The sequence below is a fragment of the Kryptolebias marmoratus genome, linkage group LG6, assembly GCF_001649575.2.
Source record: "Kryptolebias marmoratus isolate JLee-2015 linkage group LG6, ASM164957v2, whole genome shotgun sequence".
Classification (NCBI taxonomy): domain Eukaryota; kingdom Metazoa; phylum Chordata; class Actinopteri; order Cyprinodontiformes; family Rivulidae; genus Kryptolebias; species Kryptolebias marmoratus.
The window spans coordinates 20,145,373-20,147,996 of record NC_051435.1 but is presented as its reverse complement, the minus strand read 5'-3'; the positions used below and the strand labels follow the sequence as shown (position 1 = coordinate 20,147,996).

The following is a 2,624-nucleotide window of genomic DNA, read 5'->3' as shown; positions in this document are numbered from 1 at the left end:
CAGGATTTCAATGTAACATTTATAGGAGCAACAATCTTTACATGAATGCTCCACACACATCCAGCACACGTATATGCACACACACACAGACACACACACCATCATAAAAGAAAATCAATAAATCTTTTGAAGGTTTGCTGAATCGCTCTTAGTCTGGCCCCTCACCCTGTCCCAACCAGGGCCAACTCTGCCCCCGACATCATGGCTTCTGGGACCACTGGGACACGCAAACACCCCCACCGCGATAAGGTGGCGATTCACGAGGGTGAAATTTTTTTTTGTTTTTTTTTAACTTCTTTATTAATGTAAGTGGGTGAATGTAGAATAACCAGTGAATGACCAATTGGTTTGAATTTGAACTATGTGGGGGAAACCAGAGTACCTGGAGAAAACCCACGCAGCACGGTGAAAATATCTGATGTCCTCACAGAAAGAGATGCTAATCTGACACCTTCTTTGTGTTCAGAAAGGAGATGATTACTATTCCACTGTGCTGCCCTTTTTTTAAACAAAAAGAAAAAAATAAAAGACAAATGTTCATTGGTTAGTGTTGTTTTGTGTTTGAAATGTTTTGTGAATGTTTGCCGGTGTGGGTGTGTAAAGGAAAAAGTTTTAGGAAGCATTTTTAGTTTTCTTCCAACTTCCAGGCTTTTTCAGGCCAAGGAAATGGCGTGTTCGCTTCCAGAAAGACTTCTTTTTCTCTGGAGAAGTCAGTTCTCCATCAGGTGTCTCCAGGAGGGGTTTCTCAGGGTTTGGTGAATCCAACTGTCTGTCTTTGAGTTCAGAGGAGAGCTGAAGGTTGATCTCAATCTGATCTTTAAGCTCAGCTGTCAGTCGGTCCACTTCTGCTTCAAAGTTTTTCTGTGTGTTGGAGCAGATCATTTCCAAATTAAAGATCTCCTGGGTCATGGTCTCGTTCAAAGTCTTGTTCTCTGCCTGGAGGTTATTAATTTTCTCCAGGTGTTCCTTGTTGTTCTGGACAGAAACTTGCATATCTTTGCTGAGCTGGTGTAAAAATGCTTCTGACATAACTTTAAGAGCGAAAACGTCCATCTCATGTTTGGTTTTGAGATGGCTGTAAGATGAGACCAATTGTTCCAGCTCTTTCTGCAATTTTGATTCTTTTTCTTGTGAGATCTCTCGTAGTTGCTGGATCTCCTTGGCGGATGTTTCTTTTAGATGGTTCTGTAACTGTTTTTCTGCGTCAACCTGACTCTGGTTCTCTGCGGCTTCTTGTTGAAATGCCGCAGCCTGTTGACGAAGTGCAACAACGTCCATTTCATATTTGTTGCTCAGCTCTTCATATAAATGTTTGGCTTCATCCAGTTGTTGTTGGAGAGCCTTGGTTTTCTCTTTCTCCAGCTGGAGTTCGGCCGAAAACCTTTCCTGGCTGATGACGTGAGCCACTTTCAGTTCCTCATAATCCTGCTGAAGGGTTTTCTTTTTCTTCTGTTTGATGCTACTCTGCACCTGGGAAGCGATCTTAGCAGAACTGAGAGTTTCTGCATCGGTATATTTCTGCAGTCTCTGGAGTTCCTGTCTAACTTCCTTCTCTTTCTTGATAAACACTTCCTTCAGGGACTTCTGTTTGTCCAACTGGGCCTTGGTCTCTTCAAGTTCCTGCCACAGCTGGCTCGATCTATGGTTCTCCTGAAACCATTTAGCTCGCTCCTCACTGAGAAGGGCGTTCAGCCTGCTGATCTCGTGATGGAGTGAGGTCTGCTCCATCCAGGCTTCCTGATTCCTGCCTCTTCTCTGATTGGGGTATCTCTCATACGACATTTTTCAAAATCCAGAGAAGGCAGAGAAGTCCTGGCACATACTGAAAGTCAGCAGAAGTATCAGTGACAGGAAGTCAGTGCCTGCCAGTTTCAGACCAGGTTACTGTGGTAATGAATGACCATGCTGAGTGACACACACACATCGATACAGAGTCCCACACACACACAGCAGTATAGAGACTCTCTCTCTCTCTCTCTCTCTCTCATTCCCCCCCCCCCCCCCCACACACACACACACACACACACACACACACACACATATTCAGACATTCTGTAATTTACCCCATATAGTGCTGATTTTGGTAAGATATCAACCCTTGACCTTGGAGTTCACCTCCAATCTCTTTGGAAGTTGTTATGTCATTTAGTTATCATTTGGATTGTCCGTCTCTTCAGTTTGTCATCATTTTTTTTCCTCTTCCAGCCACATCCAGGGGGGTTGTCTCCAGTCCTGTGGACCTTAACCTTCAGAATAATCTGTGCAGCTGTAGTCAGAGGAACATCAAGCTGCCTGGAGATGGTTTTATACTCTTTACCTTCAACATGGTATTTAATACATGTTCAGTGTATACACCATGATGCCAAACGTTTTTATTTTATTTTGTTTGTTTTTGTAAAACAGGCCAATTTTCATTGACCATGACTGATTTATGACAGCAATAAAAGCAGAAAACATCCAAGGAGACGAATACTGTATTTATTTTGCAGCTTCACATGAGTTTCAAACTGTTCGAAACTCATGTGAAGCTGCAAAATAAATACGGTAAACAATGAAATAATAAATAAAAATAAAAATCAAACCATTAAAAATTAATCAGTTCTTTAATTTCCACTTCTGGAGTT

General features: G+C 42.3%; 1 protein-coding gene across 1 annotated transcript; it reads right to left on the bottom strand.

Annotated features, from left to right (window-relative positions):
* Window positions 1-305: 305 nt before the first annotated feature.
* LOC119617125 (myosin-9-like) lies at window positions 306-1,782 on the bottom strand. The gene has a single exon (XM_037976226.1). The coding sequence runs from the start codon at window positions 1,780-1,782 to the stop codon at window positions 613-615; it is 1,170 nt and encodes a 389-aa protein (XP_037832154.1). The 3' UTR covers window positions 306-612.
* Window positions 1,783-2,624: the final 842 nt, after the last annotated feature.

Bases quoted from the DNA above. Each gene is read 5' to 3' on its own strand.
- LOC119617125 (XM_037976226.1), bottom strand. From the start codon at position 1,782: ATGTCGTATGAGAGATACCCCAATCAGAGAAGAGGCAGGAATCAGGAA.